At 46.3% G+C, this 18,083-nt stretch overlaps 1 protein-coding gene across 1 annotated transcript; it reads left to right on the top strand.

Annotated features, from left to right (window-relative positions):
* The first annotated feature begins 14,127 nt into the window (after positions 1-14,127).
* LOC101781480 (cytoplasmic 60S subunit biogenesis factor REI1 homolog 1) lies at positions 14,128-17,202 on the top strand. Its single transcript, XM_004966104.3, has 5 exons — positions 14,128-14,428; positions 15,039-15,602; positions 15,694-15,863; positions 16,460-16,678; positions 16,795-17,202. The coding sequence occupies exons 1-5, from the start codon at positions 14,324-14,326 to the stop codon at positions 16,952-16,954; spliced, it is 1,218 nt and encodes a 405-aa protein (XP_004966161.1). The 5' UTR covers positions 14,128-14,323; the 3' UTR covers positions 16,955-17,202.
* The last annotated feature ends 881 nt before the right edge of the window (positions 17,203-18,083 follow it).

Below are 18,083 nucleotides of genomic sequence, written 5' to 3'. Positions count from 1 at the left end.
GGCCCGGGCGCCCCCACGCCGCCTCCTCCCCGGACCGGCCGCCGGCGAGCCCCGCACGCCCCCGTGCCTCCTCCTCCCCCACCGAGCTTGAGCGGCGACGTCCAGACGCGCACGTGACAGAGACCGACGCCGTGCTACTGGGGTTGAGATGGTCCGGTCGATTTTGAGGGACCATCTCAACCCGAATCTACAAGGAATATTCCTCTACTGGGTTGGACCCAACCTTCACCCTCTTCAACCAAACATGGATAGAAATGGGTCGGTTCCAACTCAACCCACTTCGACCCATAACCAAACACACGGTAAGAGTAAACTGCCAGCAGCCACCTCGCCAACAAGGCAACAACCCATTGCAAAGCAGGCAAGCAGCACGGGACGCGCGCACAGTGAGAGAAGGAAAGAGAGGCCTGTGCGCCGATCTACTTGAATTGCCGGCGGCTGCGCAGCCGTTCTAGGCAGCTAGCCCGGACAATGGGTATGTCTCCTCTTCATTCCCCCGTCGGCTGATTCGTACGACTCGTTGAGTTGTCATTGACCATGAAATCTTGCTTCGTCTCATTTTTTTCCCTTTCGATGCCATGCGTTTTTGTTAGCAAATTGGTCGAATTAACTTAGTGCTGGCTCAAAGCAATTATAGGGCTTAATACTGGGGTTGACGCCTTCGTCTTTACTCCCTCATCTCGAAAACCGCATAAGAATTACTAGTAAAATGTCCGTGCGTTGCTACGGTAAAAGCTCAATTGTGTTTTTTAAATTTATGATATTTTTTATTTTCATCACTAAATTTTTATTGCACTTATCGGATGTCTACACATTTAATAGAAAACCAAAAGATTTTGACTTAATTATTTCCTTCAACTCAAATACCCATTAAATTAAAACCTTTTTTTATTAAGCAAGAGAGTTGCTACAGAAAAAATATGTAACTATGTTGTACCATACAAAGCGACCACATTTCACATATGTTCTGGCTTAGCAAACACCGTTGTTGTCTGAACATTGCGTATATATGTTGGTAGACACGGATCCATGTCTAAGTGCAAGTAGCATAGCGTACAGCCAGCCTGCACCGACGCTACTCAATATGCGATAATTTTTATCTTCATGTGTATTTTTTCTACTCTAGTATATATTGGACTCCTAATAAATGCCATGTTTTTTCAAGCGACAAACGGTTCCTAAAGTTTGGAAACTAAATAGATAGTTTGAAAAAAAATTTAAAGTTTGGAAACTAAATAGATAGTTTGAAAAAAAATTTAAAAAAATATTTACATGTATGTTCCTTACAAACTAAGAATATTTTTTTTATCATGATACCAAAAGGGATACTATGGCTACGACCATTACCACGTATGGCAGGGGGTTGGTGGATGCCCTGTTTCCTGGTTAGCTTTTCCATAGTTTTGCATCCTATGCGCCGGTTCAAGTGGGAAAAGCTAGTTTTTCTTCGGTTTTCTACTGCTTTACCGTGACGGACAGCAGAATCCAAAATTTGCCCGTATTTTAAACCTTTGTCGAGTCTCTCGCGACAGCTCGCCGCCGGCCACTCGTCCGCCGAATCCACCGCAACCCCCTCAAAATCACTCCCAAAATCCAATCAACCTATAGATCCAGCACCCCCACATTCTTGGTCGTTGATTTATCCAATTTTCTAACCGGAGAGGCCTCCACGCCTTGGTTGTGGCCATGGTGAGTTGAGGTGTTTGCCACCCCTACTGCCGCTGGCGGCGTCGACCCTAAGCGCTATCGTAGCTACCTCTCCGTGAGCCGCAACAGCCCTTCAACGTCTGCTCCCTACTGCTGCCAGTCCCGACGCTCCCTCAGTTCCAGGTGCTGCTGAGTCAACGCCGCCCGCTGGGTCGAGGCCGGGCGGCGCGGCCGGGGCTGGGGAGGTAGCTCGGGCGCGGCCGGGTGGGGTGGCCGTGGCGGATGGCGCGGGCGACCTCCTCCCCCCACCTCCTCTTCTCCCTCTCCTTCTCCTCCGCCGGATTCGGCCGGCCCCCACTCCCTCTCTCCCAGCACCTCCTCCCTCTCCCCTGGCCGAGGCAGGCGGCGGGCGCAGGCTAGGCGGCGCGGGCAGCCAGGGCCGAGGCCAGGGAGGTAGCTCGGGCGTGCCCGGGTGGGCGGCCCAGAAGAGGAGGTGGACGGGTAGAGTCGTGGAGAGGGAGATGGACGGTTCTCGCAGAGGAGCGCAGGCGGCGGATGGGAGGAGACAGAGCGTAGCGGGAGGCAGAAAGCCGTGGCCGCGCCACCACGATAGGCCAGGCATGCCGGCTAGAGCAGAGGCGCCTGCTAGCAGGTGGGTGTCGGAAGGGAGAGAAAGGAAGGGACGGGAGGGAGGCGCGCAGGTGGCGGACGGGAGGAGACGGAGCCTATGACAGGTGAGACCAATGACGGACATTAATCCTATATATTATTAAACATCAGGCCCACCTCTCATTGATAGAAGTTGGACCAAATCAAAAAACTGGGAAGAAACGTTCCTTACTTTAATAATAGGTATATAGATAAGTGTAGCTCTTTAGTTGGCAATCCAAAACAAAATCAAAATTGAAGGCCGATGGCACAATGCCATCACTGATCTCTGTTTGTTATGACTGATCATGTCGGGGTCCGGCAGTCCACCATGGTGTAGATCAAGGTGGTAGATTGTGTGGAGAGGATCACCGCACCTAGAGCTAGATGGATGAACACAAGGGTACAGGTGACTTTACCAGGTTCGGCTATCAGATTGGTATAATACCCTACGTCATGTGCTCGGAATTGTACTCTCAGCATATAGGATATCGAATATGGCTTGGGTTTTTGAGGAGGGTCCCTGCGTAAGTACGGGGGGCAGGTTTACAGATCTGATTCGACCTAATCCTAGCTATTTACAAGGAAACCTATAAATTGTCTATTTACATATTTAAACATGCATATATGCGACTATATCTCTTATGCCAATCCTTCATCTTGATCCGTATGCCTATCCCAAGTCACCTTCATATAGGCTGTGGCACCTCTTTGGAGGGCGGCTAGGTCCATCCGAGTGGTACAGTGGTTATATCGCCACGGATCACATGCAGAGGTGGCGTTCTGCGAGTCCAAAAAAGTTGTTCCTTTACCTAATAAAATCTGATTTTTAGAGGGAACCTTAACTGTTTCCTGTGCAACAGAAAGTTCAATAACTTGTGTGGGGGCTGCTCCAATGTGTGTTATTTCTTTTGGCATTCTCCTTTCGCTGTCATGGCCTAACTTGATTGGACTGCAGATGATGGAGCGACCACCTCAGCATCAGAAACAAAAGGCTCCCCTTGCCAACAAGGATATACAGTTCAAGATGCTGTTGAAGGGGGAGGATCAGAAACGATACTATCGGAGGTATGGAATGCTTTTAGTGATGAAATTCCTCATTTTAACTGCTGATGCCGACCGGTCAGATTGTACTTTGGCCCTTTTGTTCGCTCCAAGAAAGATAATCATTGCAACTATTCGCGATTGACAGTGTTGACTTCAATTCCCATGTATGCTTGTTTATGCAGGATACACTTTATCACATACACACTCTCATGTCAATGAGGGATGCTGCCCGTGCTGCTGGTATATCCCGTCAATTTCGTCAGTCCTGGAAGTTCTATCGCAGGCTCATATTCGATATCGAGGCACTCGGTATAAATGAAGACGGACCCGTTGACGAAGTAACAAGTGATTTCATTAGAATAATTGACCACATTATGCAGAATCATTCAGGCATTGGGGTGAAGACATTTAGGCTTCGGGCCGTGGATTGTTACAATGTGCAACCTAGTTATGTTGACCGCTGGCTTCAATGCGCTATAACACCTGGTATTGAAGACTTTGAACTGCTGATGCCCTGGCTCAACAAGCTTGAGTACAATTTCCCATCTTCACTTTTATCTACCGAGAGGGGAAGCTCAATGAAGTCATTTGCACTCTCTGACTGCACTTTCCATTCTGCAGCTGGAGTTGGTTGCTTGAGTAACTTGAGGGAAGTGCGACTTTATTCAGTCCACATTACTGGGGAGGACCTGCTAAGCTGCTATGATATAGTTCGTTTGAAGATACCATGTATGTTGTCTCAGCTTAAGCTCCTACAGGTGCAAGATTGTGGTATGCTGGAGATAATTGAAAGCAGTGCTCCAAATCTCTTTCTGTTCAACTATGTAGGCCGCCCAATACATATCTCACTTGGACATCCAACACAGCTGAGGCATATAGAGATGCTCAGTTTACATGACTCTAACATGCTTTATTCTGCCAGTGCCAAGCTTCCATCCATTGCGCCGAATTTGCAAACTCTTTTCCTGACATCCAATTCTGAGGTTAGTGTCTGCTTTGTATACTAATCTTTTACTCTTCACTCGCACCTTGTACGAACTCACTTAAATATTCTATGGACCCTTTTTCTTCAGATAGCTAATACACCTATGGTGCATGGAAAGTTCATCCATCTCAAGTACCTGGAGATAGCACTAATCAAACCAAGCTCTTCCCCAGACTATGACTTCTATTCTCTAGACTCTTTTCTTGATGGTTCACCTGCCTTGGACACTTTTACCTTGCGTGTAAGTCCTTTATCTTATCAAAACTATTGTCAACAGAAACACTGTGATGCTTGGGAAATTAGTAATTTTGCTCATAATTTGCTTGAACTGTAGTGGTTTCATTTTCTAATAATGTAGTAACTCACAAAATGATGCCATTTTAAAATATTTACAACCAAATTGTATAATGGTTGATCACTCATAAATACAAAAGTACTATATCACATAAAAAATGATGTTAGTAGTTTTTTTTCACAAAAAATACTTTCAATATCTTTCACTAATATATATGTTTAAGAAAACTAATGATCAGACACATGTATTATCTTTGTGACTTGTTTTAAACGTCCTAAAAAGAACAGGAATACTGATTAGTGATTTTGTAACAAGGCAAATTGTACATAGTAAGTTAATTAACAAGGCAAATTAGTGATTAGTAGGTTCAACAGTTGAAGTAAACACTTGTTATCGAGTCATTGCTCCGTTCCTCTATGTGTTATTGCTGAATTGTTTATGTATTAGTAAAATATATATTATGCCAAAACTATTATCCATAGTTTAATTAAATAATTGATTTATTAACCATTTGCAGATACAAGCTGCCAGCCATAAGGCACGATTCGATTCTTGAATGTTCTGATAGCAATTCATTGCATCCGAGGCGCCTCTCAGAACACAGCCATGACAGCCTGAAAAATGTGAAGATCACTGGCTTTTGCTCTGCAAAGAGCATGATTGAGCTTGCAAAACATATTCTTGAGAGAGCACCTTCACTAGAGCACATCACATTAGACACTAGTCGTGGCCGCGATGACAAGTCGGGGAATTGTGCACAAATGTTACAAGAGGAACTCGTTGAAGCTAGAAGAGCTCGCTTGGCTATTGGACGACATCTAGAGGAGCATGTACCCTCTACTGTTAGCCTGAAGGTCGTCGAGTCCTGCAGCACGTGCGTATACTAATTACCTTTAGGTGTTTCCTGAAGTTATTTTGGGCATAATTTATGCAATGCTCAGTTATCTAATTCAAATTTGGGCTGTTCGATAATCGATACATTGTGATGACTTAAAATTTAAAGATATTTTCCTCCGATCCTTTTGGTTCGCATATCTAGTGTTACTTTGTAATTCTGTGTGACTAGCCAAGTTACCATACCAAGTTATGCAATTAAGTGCTGCATATGCACAAACATTTGGCCGTCGCATGAAAATGGTGAAGTGTTTGATTTGTGAATTCTCAGACATACAGAGCACATACGCACGTACTGAACATGTCTATGTCTTTTGCTGTGAGTTACTACTTCATTGAACAATAAAATCCCAAATATATTTTGATCCACCGTTTTGCCTTTCTTTTTTCTTCAGACTAGTGCTTAAACATTAAGCTTTTCATTATCAATGTTAGAAGTTTCTACAAAATGTTTCAGAGATGTAGTCAACTAATTGGCTATCAAAATTGTTCAGAAATCTCCAACCATTTGAGCACCCCGTGCTACCAGCTTCCAATGGCACACCAAGTTTAAGCAAGACCAACCGGATTTGCTCATTTAGAGCAGTAATTCATGTATGCAGAAACTAGTTAACTAACGCGATGGAACAAGGCCTGGACAAGAAAACTTGCAGGCAATTCCTCAAGCATCTGTTGGGCGCCGTTCATGACGCCATCGATCGTAGCTGCTGGGTGCTTGCCGGAGCGCTCGGCGCCACGGGACATCGTACAGCGGCACGGGGACACTGCACAGCGCTGGCCTTCTTCGACATATGCGCCTTGCTCGGTGCCGGCAAGGATGCCGTGGCGTCTCCACAAGCAGATGAGGGTGTTCGACGACGGTCGCTCCAGCACGCGCAGGAAGAGTAGCGGCGCCTCCACGAGCTGCGGGAAGAGGTGGTGGAGGAGCCTTGACTACCCGAGCGACGGATAGAAATTTCGAAACACTCTCCTGCAAAACAGAGGAAGGGAGGGGCGCCGGGTACGGCGCGCCAGGGAGGGTTAGGGTGGAGAGGAGCGGAAGGAAAGGGTTGGACAGATTGATCCCGGTCTCGTGATATCATGTAGAGAGATATGATTTGAGGAGACACCACACACCCTAACGAGAGGATGACATTTAATATACAGTCGGCTTGGTATACAAGGAATACAATCAAATACATGATAAGCATAAATCAGCTGTACAATTCCCTAATAAGATAGTGGCCATTAAGACTGCTTTGCCTAAACTCATAGTATCGAACTAATTTCTTAATCCAAATTCAATAAAAGCATATAGTTAGACTGCTACCATTGCTGTATTTTCACTCTCTTTGTTTTGGTTATGCAAAGCTAGCAGAAAATGTCAGATCCCCCCTATGCAGATTAAATTGAGTGATTGGATTAGCTATATATTTGAATATATTACTGGTAGTGTAAACATGGACACGAATTTCCAGATTGCTGTATGTTTCCATATATTTTCCACATTCTGTTTCTCTTCATTTGCATGGAATATGGAGGGCTAAAATGGAAGTGTAGGCATAATTTTCTTTTGTCATGTCAGCTTACTTTTCTATTGCTGTTGTGTTCTCATGGCATGTTAGAACCAAAAGAAGACTGTAATTACAGTCGATTGTTATTTTTCTATTGGCGAAACATATATGGTATGAAGTTCCAGAAAGAGGGTGAGACTGTAAAATCTGACAATCGCTAGCTTTGGTGGTATTTGCATCTAAAATTTGCTGTCTTGGGTCAATGGGAGGCGCTTGTCTCGACTCATCATTAAGCTACTCTTGGTACTTGGTTGCTATCAAGGTTGATTTGTTTCTGTCGGTTTCACAGTCCTGATAGGGCCAAGGCTGTGGAGATCATAAAATTTGCCAGCTTCAACTTCCATTCCTACATGTACATCAAAAAGATCATCCAACAATCGACCACCAGTCGGTCACCGCACATGTGAGTTCACCTGCAATCATGGGTTTGATTCACACAAAAGCAGAAGTTGAGTTTTTGCCCATTCTTGCAACTGACCCTTATGCTGTATCATACTGTTAGTACTGATACTCTGGATTTTAATCTGCACAGCTTAGATGGCTGAGTTAAGAGTTGGCAAAGGTCTGTCCATTTAATGTCAATGAGGTAATAACTTTTATGGGATCTTTCAGTATTCCACCCTTTTGATACTAAATTCTCTTACTGTTCCTCTTGAATGAAATTGGTTATATGGAAGTAATAAGGGAGTCACATGTGGTTACTGTAGGCCACATCAGGGCTCCTTAGAACTTCTATGGAGTCTGTTTTTGAGCAGTACATTCATTTTGGCCTCCCTCCATTTCTCAAAGCTGGGACTTGGTGGTTGGTGCTGATGCCCCTCAGTTTATTGGGTATGGCCTCCTTACAGGACTCTGTATTATTTTCATTTATTTAATTTTATCAGTGGCGTACTTCTTATAATATGGTCAGATTAATGGCAATAGATATAGCTCGAGGTATTAAGATCTCCATAACATCTTAATACTCTTGTGGTGCATTTTTGTACGTTCTATGATAGGCATGATATTCTTTGTCCTTTACTTTATTTTTCAGTTATTTTCTGAACTTTAAGTAGTGGACTGGATCAGATACACTAATATCTTTTTTTCTTAATCAATAGTCAATATATATGGACATGCGTCTTTAAAAATATAAGGATGCTTAGGGTCAAGTATTGTTTTTCAGTCACATTTGGGGATGGTGTCAATCAGTTAAGTCAAATTTTTTTGACCAGACAGTTAGGCTTGTGATCAGGTTTTCTTATCACTATTAAATATCAATATCAATGGTAGTGAAGTTAGTTAAGATTCATAAATTTCTGTCATCACTGAACATATATTTCAGCTTCCCCTTTTTTCTGTGATAAAACAATATGCATGATTATTGTGACGGTGTGAGTTCATAGACAAGGAGTATTAATTGTGGTCTTAGCATCTAGGCTATGAAACATTCATATGAAATCTTTAGTCATGGATATGCTTTTACTAGCTACTGAGTTTATAGTCTGTTAAAAGTGGATAATTCTTTTTGCTTATGTCATTGGTGGAGAGCAGTTAAATAGATGATATGTCGTTGCTGTCTACTGCTCCAAGCCTCCAAGCTTGCTGTCTCACAGCTTCATAGGAAGGTGTTTGCTGCTGCTGAGTGGGGCTTCAAGTTGCTGCAGAGGTATGTTCAATTTCCCTGCTTGGTACAACCTTCTTTTTTTGCCATGGTTATATACTTCCGAAGAGGCAGTGCCATTTATCAGAGCATTGTCCTTGGTCAATTGACAGGATAACATGAGCCTTTACAATCCTGTATTCTGACCCAAATGGCATGCTGTAGTGTTACGAAACATGTGAATCTGAGTACTTTGTGGATATATGATTCTAACACTTACTCTGATACACAAGTGTCAGGGTTAGGCTTTTCTTGCTCACGATACTTACTTCTGAAGACTGGGTTCTGAGTCTTGCTTCCTTACCGAGCACATAATGAAACCTTGAGAGCTTACTATGATAGCATGTTGTAAGTGTTGCCGAAACTTTACTGATCAGGGTACTTCCATCTTGGTGTCTGGCTCCTTACAGTTCTATGCTATTCTGTTGCTTTCAGGGTTGAAGATGGGAGGTCCATGAAATCTATTTCTCTTCAGCTCTGCTGACTCAGAGGCTCTGTTCGTCTGAGACTTTCTTTATCCTGGCATCAAGAGAGAGGACTGCCAGTGGCTTGAGGGGTTCGATGTAGGGTACTGGGTGACTGAAATGTTATATGAGACGGTGCTGACTGCATTAGCATCGCTTTTCGCCTATTCTGATGGTTCTTGAAGAATTAGGAATGGATTTAGCTTTGCTGGCAGTCTCTTCAGATTGTTTAGTAAGCTGAACGTTCTTGCGTGTAGGAACAACAGTTAGTGCATTTGTCTTCTTAATATTTTTGTCAAGTCAGGTGGTACTGTAGTGATTTGCGTATGGTTGTGCTGCATAAGATTAGAGAGCCATGGTGGCTTTTGTTCTTCAATATCTCGATTACTATTTGCTACTATGGAACGTACCAAGCCAACAATGCACCTGATGTCATGAAATGCTGACTGGACAATGGGTACCCACACTTTCAATTTCATGATATGAAATTTAATGGGTATGCTTAGGAAAGTTATATCTACATGGTTTCCAATACATTGTTTTGTGACTGTTTTACATGGTAATGCTATTTTTTATCTTAGCTGTGGATAGGGCGCGAAGCACGCCTAATGTTCTAGTAACTTCAGTTCTTATATAAAATCTTGTGCAAGCATGATACTACTGCTGTCCTCCTGCTGAAAGGTGGTTGTGTTTTTGGGATGGCTGCATCCTGAATGACTGAATTTTAGCTAGGTGTGCAATGGCAATCTGCAAAAGAAAAGTTGAAATGAAACCACCTCTCAATTGCAATTGTAGAAGATCGAGAACACCAATTTCTTGGAATCGATTCTCCAGTATTTCATCAAACTGTTTTGTTTCCGTGATTACCTTAATCTGACATCATGCCATATTTTTCATGGAATTTGAAGATATTTGGAGGTATTATATGTTTTTAGTACAATTTCATGCTCATTTGAGGCTTTTGGCCTTCGATTCAAATAGGGAACGATCTACTGGTTGGCATTACGTTAGGTTGTTCACGACTTCACGGTACACATATTCGCTCGCAGTTGCCTGATCTACTGAAGATGCTGCCTTCGCAGGCTCGCAGCGCAGGACTCTGCTGACAACCGATTAGATGCTGAATCTGACTTGGTGAACAGGGATAACTAGCTAGCTAGTCAGGGGGTTAAGTCGGTTGAGACCTGTATAAAAGGACAGATAGGAGATGCAAACGGCCATGTTCCTTTTCTCTTCGCTCCCCTGTTCTTGAACCGCCCCCAACCGCCACAACCGACTCCCAATCTCCCATACGAGGACACGCCTCCCCCGCCGCGGTCCCTAGCGCACCAGCGGCGGCGCCCGTCCTCGGTGCCGAAGAACATCAACAGCGGAGGCGCGACGTCAAACCCGTCCGCCGCCGTCTCCCCCGCCGGTCTTCGTTCCTCCGGCCCCTTGGCGTCGACATCGAGCGCCAGCGGCGGCACCCGTCCTCCGTACAGCGGCGGTGCGACGTCCTCCCGGCGGCACTCGCCTTCTTCTTCCACGTGCCACATCGTCCGCCGCGGGGCCGCGAAGATGGCTTCCCGCATCGAGAGGAATATGGTGGTCAGGTGCCTGGGGGACCTTGAGAAGGCGGAGCGTGCTCGCGCGGATCATCTGTGCTTGAAGGTCTCGGGCTTCCGTCTACGGGACGTGCTGCCGATGACAAAGATCCTCAGCCGCAACAATCAGGCCCGCTTGTGGTGGAGGCTAGTGCCTGAGGCGGCGGTCGCTCTGCTGCACACTGCATTGAGAAGATCCAGATGGACGTCTTCGGGCGGCTGCCGGTCACGTTGTCCCGCCTCAACCAGAATTTCAAGACAGCGAGCGAAATCACCCTTGATTGCCTTGCCATCTTCCGCGAGGAATCTAGTACTCCGATAGAGACAGAAGTCAGAGACGCGATGGAGATGGCGCCCAGCTCGCTGGACATCGCAAGGGAGGCCGATGTGCTCGGTGACGACCAGACTGCAGTTCGAGGGTCCCTCGATGATCTGGAGCGCAAGAGGTCAGAGCTGCTTAGCAGGTTAGGTACCCTGATTATGGACATTAGAGCTCTGATGGAGAGGGCGGTTCCCCTCCCGTTCTGAAGATTGGAAACGTTCGAGTCTGTAATTAGTCTGCCCTCCAAAAGCCTTTCTTCCTGGCTTTGTTCTGGAATCGCGATGTCGTACATTGTGCTTAGTTAGATGCAGTAGTAAATCGTGTAATGCAGTTCGTATGCATCTACTCCTTTTTTTCTGTGCATTCCTTCTCCTTTTTTTGGATGATGAATGAGGGTGAACGACGGGGTCGGGGCCCCAACCTGATTTTTCATTGCAGAACAATGACGGCCGCCGGCCCGGTTTCAGTTGTGTGAGTCTTCTTTTAGTTATGCATCATTTGTTGACATGCTGTTGCTTATTAGATTGATCGAAAGGTTTGGCACGACGCCCTCATCCCTGGGCAAAAGCGGCACCTCGGCTCACGAGTTACGGTGTTCCCAGATCTTGGGACGGTGGCGAGCCGCGATAGTCGCCAACTCGCGAACCAGAACGCCGCCGTGGCAGAGATGGCACGTCAAGTCTCGCGTGGGACAACGGACTGATTCTGCCCAGCAGGCTGTGCTTGCTCTTGCCTCTTGGTGGTCGGTGCAGCATTGGCCATCCCGCAGCTCGATCGAACCAGGCGGCGAGGCGGTGCAGAGCCTCCAACTCCGTCGCGGCAGCACGGGTGAGTTCGAGTTCGATGCCTGGAGGGAGAGCCGGCGGAATCTCTGACAAGGGCCCCCCTCCGGCTGCCACGATTCGCCCAGAACGCACCCGTCGTGGACATCCACAATGGTCTAACGCAGGGAGCAGAGCGCGCCGCGACGCCCAGTGCTCGACTTCGACGTTGCCCGGTCAGAGTGAACGAGTATGCTCGCGAGCCCACGACGAATCTCCCGTACGTGTTATATAGGTGACGCAGGAGATTCAGTAGCAGGACCACCGGTTCTCAGGCGCCTTGGACTTCGGAGAGGCGAACCCGTTCTCAGGCTGTCAGGCGACGAGGCAGCGCGCGCGCCACTCTCCGGTTCCTCGCCAGTTCCAGATGAACGCGTGGCGCCGGCTGTCTGTCGAGCGCATCAATGCCGCCCTGGAGAAGCTGCATTATGCTGCACACATCGCGTAGGCCAAAAGGCTGCCAATGCAAGGACATAATCTGCCAGTACCGGGCGCCCCATCTGGGTGAGGCAGCGAAGCTTGCCAGCCAGCAAGATGGCGATCAGCCCGGGAGGGAGATGATCAGCGCGAACGCCGAGATCCTGGACTTTCTCGTTTGACAGTGGACGCGAGGGACGCTGCCTCCGCCTCACGCCACGACTCGTCGGAGTGCCGCCGAGTTCCGGCCGTCTCCCTCTCTCCTAGCCGCCTTGAAGCCGCCCAAGCTTGCGCCATGCACACATTTCAGCTTCGGATTTGCCCAGTGATCACCGAGGCTTCAGGCAGCACGCACGAGCGAGACACACCTCTCACCGTCACACACGACGTGGCGCGCTGCTGTTCATTCACCAGGAGCGTCCAGGAACAGAGCCGCGCCCGTGATCGAGCGCGGCGCCTCGGCCGTCTCCTCGGCAGCGGCGGCGGCGATGGCCCCGACATTGGGCACGGTTACCGTGAGCACGCCGGCGTCCATGGCGGCCCTGAAGCCGTCCACGGCGGCCGGCGGCGTCCTCGGGAAGGTGGAACCCGCCGAGGAACGTGGCGAAGCTGCGCTTGACTGCCACTGTCGCTGCGCTCCTCCCACCGCAAGCTGAGCCCCACCCCACCCGCTCCGTTTGTCCTGCGGTGCTAGCTTCCCAGCGGTGCAAGGTGAGTGACTCATGCGCATGCTCAACCTCCTGCCCAAGGAGGAGGAGGCGGCGGCATATCCGGATGGCTCCGGTGAGCAGAGATGCGCCCGCGTGGCCGTGGGAGCTTCTTGGAGCGGCACGTGAGCCTGCTGCTTACTTGTAAAAATTCAGTATTCAGTTGACATGTTCAATTTGCATTCAATGTTCAGTTAGCATTCAGTGTCCAATTAACAATCAGTGTTCAGTTAAAATTACAATCAATTAGCATTCAGTGTTCAATTGGCTTGTTCAATTTAGATTTCAGTTAGCATGCTCAGGGGGCGTTTGGATGTCAGGGGCTAAACTTTAGCCCTGTCACATCACACGTTCAGATGCTAATTAGGAGGACTAAATATGAGCTAATTAAAAAACCAATAGCAGAACCCATAGGCTAAATCGCGAGACGAATCTATTAAGCCTAATTAATCCATCATTAGCGAATGGTTACTGTAGCACCACATTGTCAAATCATGGACTAATTAGGCTTAATAGATTCGTCTCGCGATTTAGCCTAGGGGTTGTGCAATTAGTTTTGTAATTAGACTATGTTTAATACTCCTAATTAGTGTCCAAACATCCGATGTGACAGGGGCTAAAATTTAGCCCCTCCCTGCCAAACACCCCCTCAGTTAAAATTCTAATCAATTAGCATTCAGTGTTCAGTTGGCTTGTTCAATTTAGATTTCAGTTAGCATGCTCAGTTAAAAACTTAAATCCTAATCAATTAGCATTCGGTGTTCAGTTCGCTTGTTCAATTTAGAGTTTAGTGTTCAGTTCTTCAAGGGAGGGGGGTAGATTTTATTTGTAATTTTTTCTTAATTGTTCTGCTTGTGATGTGTCAGCATCCTATTGGCAAAAAAAATGATTGATAAACTAAATTTAAAATCACTCGGATGATGATGGGTATTGTGGAACTCGTGTAGAAATGTTGTTGGCAATAGTTTTGGGCCTTAGCCCATTATCTGCCGTAGCCAAGGCTGCCTATAGCCTGTAGGCCTGAAAAAGGCCCAACTCCGAAAGGCGGTGGAGGCCTGACTGACCCAAGCGCCAACGTCAGCAGCAGACGCGGTCACGCGGCCTCCTCGCCCTCGCATACTTCTCCTCCCCATCTCCCCCGCCCCGCCGCCACTTCTCCCACAACTCTTCACCAACGCGCCGCCGCCGCCGCGAAGAAGGCGAAGCGGCACCGGAAGAAGAAGCGAAGCGAGCCCCTTCCCCGCCCGTGCCAAGCCGAACCCCGGAAGCGAGGGAAGGGAAGAGAGAGCGGCGCGAGGATGCCGACGGTGACCTGCAACGCGTGCAACGCGGGGTTCGACGACGAGGAGCAGCAGCGGCTCCACTACCGCTCCGAGTGGCACCGCTACAACCTCAAGCGCAAGGTATGGCCGTCCTTCGCCGCAGCCGTCCGTCTCTCGCTAGCGGGTTCTAGGGATTAGGGTTCATGCGGCGGGCGCTGTCTTTCTGCAGGCGACATGACGTGTTGAGTTCTTTGGGGGAGAGAACGATAATTATGCCTAGGGGTCCTGTGCAAAAGCTTTACCCTTCGGTATCGGAATTTCGAGCTTGTTTACCAATAAGGCATAGGAATGTTTGACCCCAACCTCTGAACCTAAGTTTTGTCGATTTTTAATGGTTGCGTGTTGGTTGTATGATGTATGTTAATAATTTAGAGACGGAAATGTCACTGCGGATTGGTAGTTAGTCTATTAGAATTTGTTTCCTTCTAGATGCTTTAGAGTTCCAGTAATCCAGTTCATCCATGAAAAGTGATTAGAACTTAGAAATTCTAGATATTTTTGATATTTTTATGGACTTGGATAGGATAACGATCTTATATATAGGTAATTGTCTCACCTGGATATCATGGAGGTTACTTTTGGACAACTATTTAACTTCTGCTTGGCCTTTTGATTATGTTACCTTGTTGCTTCCTTCAGTTTGAACTTCCCCGCATGCCTTGCTTTGTCTTGATATGTTAAATGGCTTCAGGTGGCTGGAGTTCCTGGTGTGACTGAGGCTCTGTTTTTGGCTAGACAAGCTGCTTTAGCAGAGGGGAGCAAGCCTGCAAGCACCCCAATGCTTTACAGTTGTGCTCTCTGTGGAAAGGAGTACAGGAGCTCAAAAGCTCATGAACAGCATCTTAACTCAAGATCACATCTTATGAGAGCCTCTCAGGAGCCCAATGCCTCCATTGCTGGAATCACGATAGTCAAACCTCTTCCTGAGCGAGTTCCACGTAGAGCTCCATCTGCAGTAGAGGATGAAGATGAAGATGAAGATGAGGAGGAAGAGTGGGTTGAAGTTGACCCAAATGAGATGGAGTTGGCTGATGATTCTACTTCAAGCATGCAAATAGATGAGCGGTCATCCAAATCATATGATGACATGGATGATCTTGAAGAGTTGGATATCTCGTTGTGTTTCATGTGTGATCTCAAGCATGACACCATAGAAGACTGCATGGTCCATATGCACAAGAAGCACGGGTTTTTCATACCTGACAGTGAATACTTGAAGGATCCCAGTGGTCTTCTTACTTATGTCGGACTGAAGGTGAAAATTTTCACCAGTGTAACATCTGATGGTTTATGTGTGCAAACATGCAGTTTTAATCTTCAGGCTGAATTGGTTATCCTACCTGCAGGTGAAGCGTGATTTTATCTGCCTCTACTGTAATGACAGATGCCAGCCCTTCATAAGTCTAGAGGCTGTCAGGAAACACATGGATGCAAAGGGTCATTGCAAATTGCGGTATGGAGATGGTGGAGATGATGAAGATGCTGACCTCGAGGATTTCTATGATTACAGCAGCAGGTTTTTATTAAGCTCAACTCTATATTACTAAGTTTGTTTGTTTGAAAAATGTTTCTTCCTGTTCCTGTGAGCAGCATTGAAAGATTTTTGAAAGAAAAGGGTTTTAATTTGGGAATCTAGTAGGTGACCATCCCTTGGCAGTTACTTAGGGGATGGTCATGTTGAGTACCATTTTCATTTGAAGGTCGCATGGAACTGTACTATAGATGGATTTTAGTAATAATAAATTATACTTGAACAGCATATTGGTGTTGATGGATGTTTGTTGCAAATTCTAGAAATTTGTATCATGTTATGCTGTTGTCCTAGTCATGTTATGCTATTACTACTAAGTTCGTGCTGTTGAGTTGTGACCCCCTGATATTCCATTAAGTTGCCTAGACTGATGCACATAGTCATTGGTAAAGAATAATCTTGAGAATTTGTCAATGTTTACAAAATATTTTCTTAAGAAATAGAAAGATAATGGAAAACACTTGAAGATTTATACAGGCATGGTTCAGACAGTTTTTTTTGTGTCATGGTCAGTTTTGAATTTCTTAGTTTTGGTGAGACAATTAAGTTTGGACGCATCTAACAATTTACTCTCACTGCAGTTATGTTGATGTGGAAGGCAAGCAGTTGATTGCTGCTGATGATGCTAACAGCAACTTTGAGCTTGGAAGCGGTGGGTCTGAGCTAGTAATAACAAACAAGAGTGAGAAAGGAACTCGTGTGACAACTCTTGGTTCTAGGGAATTTATCCGCTACTACCGCCAGAAGCCGCGGCCTTCTGTTGCTACAGATCGTGCTCTTGCACTTTCACTGGCTTCCAGGTATGAACCTTTCTGCTGTCCACTTGTTCATTTCAATGCTGTCTAAATGTTATTTCACTCATGAAATGTCTAAACCTTTGGTTTCACACCGGACATGATTTCTGTTTTTGCTGCAGCTACAAGAGCATGGGCTTGGTGACAGTTCAGTCTAAGGAGCAAATGGTGAGACTGAAGGTTCTCCGAGCAATGAACAAGAGCGGGGTCGAGACGATGCGAACCAAGATTGGTATGAAGAGCAATGTGATCAGGAACCTCCCAAAGAACTGCCCATATTAGATGATAACGCCTCATCATGTGTGGGGTTCAAACCCATCTGGGGGCTTATCTCGAGATGTCTATGGCGTCTTGTGTTTTTTGTCCATCACTAACCATCGTGATGCTTAAGATATTCGCAGTAGCAGTATACCTTCCATACAAATGTTTATTTTCGGGGAGTCAGATGTTATGTTCTTACTGTTATGTAATTTGTTGAGCTGTGTTGGACAGCTATGACATCTATCCTTGCTCTTTGTGCCATGTGCTAATCCTGCCATGTGTTCGCTGCTGAGGCCCGTCCGTGGTTAAGTAGTGTGGCCGCCTGTTGCATCATCTGTCAGGAGGACAGCAGCAGATACCTACGATGACGAGCTCACCGTGAGGGTTTGACCTGTCTCTCGTTTCAGCGCCAAGTGATCGTGAGGATGCCTGCCCATGTTGGCCAAGTGATCGGCCGGCTGCCCATGTTGTTTGTCCCAGTTACGGGATTTACTCGTATCTTGAATAGGACAATGTGTAACAAATATCGTCATTGGTGTTATTGGCTTAGTTCTAACTGTATAAAACGCAAGCACTCGCGTTGGACGCTGAAGAGGAAGGTGCCGTGGAGTGATTCAATTTGGTGTGGCATGTGTGCTTTAGGACGAAGGCTTTACGCTCCCGGCCCCCCCCCCCCCCCCGACCCAATTTGCATAACAATTATTTTAGTGTTAATGCAAATTTCCCTTCTCTTCGCAAAGTTTTTTCTATTTGATGTTGGCATAATTGAAGAATAGAAGTATGATTAGCATAACTATTTTGGCCTGAAGGATGCTGTTATGCATGATAATGAAGTGAACTGTGATGTTTGAGCAAGTATTGCAAAAAGTAATCATGCAGGGGTCAGTATAACAGCATAAGCTTTAAGCTAACCGTGCAATCTGTGCTTCCACTGATGAAAAAGCCAGCATCTTCACGATCACCAACAAGATCCCAGACCTCCCTTTCTTGTTACACAATGAAAGAGCAGTAATAGCACCTGTATGTCCTCTAAGGGTCCTCATATTTGTTTGAGTTTTCTTTTGGGGAGCCAACATGTCAGTTTTGCCCGTAGTAGAAACAGTACTTGCATCATCTGAAATTTATCCCACGATATTATTATTATAAGATC

Source organism: Setaria italica, chromosome IV (assembly GCF_000263155.2).
Source record: "Setaria italica strain Yugu1 chromosome IV, Setaria_italica_v2.0, whole genome shotgun sequence".
Lineage (NCBI taxonomy): Eukaryota > Viridiplantae > Streptophyta > Magnoliopsida > Poales > Poaceae > Setaria > Setaria italica.
The sequence above is the reverse complement of the archived record's forward strand: the minus strand, read 5'-3'. Positions and strand labels throughout refer to the sequence as shown.